General features: G+C 33.0%; 1 protein-coding gene across 1 annotated transcript; it reads right to left on the bottom strand.

Moving 5' to 3' along the window:
- Positions 1-543: 543 nt before the first annotated feature.
- On the bottom strand, positions 544-1105 carry LOC111693075 (sugar transporter ERD6-like 4; the record flags this gene model as incomplete). Its single annotated transcript, XM_023457205.1, has 1 exon — positions 544-1105. A coding segment is annotated over one exon (562 nt), but the record flags the coding sequence as incomplete, so codon positions are not given.
- Between the last annotated feature and the right edge of the window lie 632 nt (positions 1106-1737).

Here is a 1737-nt window from a genome sequence, read left to right as displayed (position 1 = left end):
CTAATATTGGAATGGAGCTTGCTTAAAAACCTTATATGAAATTGTTTAAATTCTGCAATTCAGATTAAGTAAATTAAGAGAATATTTTCTTTTTGAAATTGTAATTTTGTACAATAAAAAAGTGTCTAAATGAAAAATGGCATAAGTCTCAGTACTTTTGTTCAAGCAATCTGACCTAATTTTCTGTAACACACGTATACATATATTTTTTTATTTAAATATCAAACTAGAAATTTAGTAAGAGGAGTTCAAAGTATTTTTGAATCGTCTTATTGGATATTACAGTTAAATGAAAACATATTTTAAGTATTTGTATATTTATTCAGTCACTTTTATTAATTTTACATATAAAATAAATATGTACAATTTTAAACAATTTTACTTTGTTTAAACATTCAATATAACTATAATAATGTAAGTATAAATATTAAAACGATTAAATCAACATTATAATAAATACAAAATGTGGCTTTTATTGTTGGTATTTTTCAGATCTTAATGATATTTGATTTGTGTAACATTTCTTCCTTTTCAATNACTGACCAAGTAGTGAGGAGTCTCAGGTCCAACAAACACGAATATCAAGAAACAAACAGTTGGGATGGCGGCCAGTATCAGGTTAAACCATCTAACAGACAAGAATGGACCAATGGCGTAAGGCAAAAAGTTCCCAATCGACGTGAATACGTTGAGGGTTTGCGACATTGCCCCTCTGTTCTTGTCTCTCGACACTTCTGCGATGTACATCGGCACCAGCGTGTATCCGCCACCCATCGCGAGACCTCCCAAAACTCTTCCAAAGTAGAACCAGTATATATTTCTGGCAAAGGCCATAGTCAAGTAGGCTATTGTGTGAGGTAGGGCTATGCACAGAAGGCTTATTTTCCTGCCATATTTCTCGGCAAGGAAGCTAAAGGGAAACGGTCCAACCATCGCACCGATTGTGACGAGGGACCCCAACCAGGCATCTTGCTGTACGGTTATTGGTTGTGATAGAGGATTTATGTTGGTGTCATTCGAGTACAGCTTAGGGTACATGGGAGACGTCCATGAAAGGGTTACATCGCCAGTGGTAGAGAGCAAATCGACTGAAAAAGAAAGAAAACTTAATTCATATTAGAAAGTAAAACAACTAAGCTATGAGTTATATGTAGATACTAATAGTTATTATATTTCAATTGGACGAAGTGTCAACATTTTTTAAGTACGTTTTAAGTCACTTAAATACAGTGATTGTGTGATCCTTAAGTATATTGCGCTGAAAAAGGGAGATCTTAAGCAATAAAGTTTCTAAATGGTTCAATATTCGAGACGTAGGTTGTTGACGATTTTCAAGGATATAATATCCACACAATTATCTCTAAAGCTGTTTGGTATGAATTAACGAAACTTGGGCGACTAATTTATAAGTATAAGTAAAAGGATTTGTAAATGTTGATTATCAACCACTGGTGTAAATATTGGGAGACAATATCAGTAAGAACTATAGCATTTCGACGCTTCTGAATATGTAAGGAATTTGATTATCCATTTGATTTCACACACCTGAAAAGTACAAGATTTAAAAGAGCTTATTTCATATAGGGGATTTTTTTTGTTACAAATACAATTTTAATTAGGTACAATGTATTCATCAAATCAAAGAAAAAAAACTTAGACAGTACGAGATTGCCTACAACGAATTCAAAGAGTCATGTAGTTTGAAGAAAATGTCCGAAGCGGTATTACTGGCAAATT

This window comes from Anoplophora glabripennis, unplaced genomic scaffold (assembly GCF_000390285.2).
Source record: "Anoplophora glabripennis isolate ALB-LARVAE unplaced genomic scaffold, Agla_2.0 scaffold7781, whole genome shotgun sequence".
Lineage (NCBI taxonomy): Eukaryota > Metazoa > Arthropoda > Insecta > Coleoptera > Cerambycidae > Anoplophora > Anoplophora glabripennis.
The sequence above is the reverse complement of the archived record's forward strand: the minus strand, read 5'-3'. Positions and strand labels throughout refer to the sequence as shown.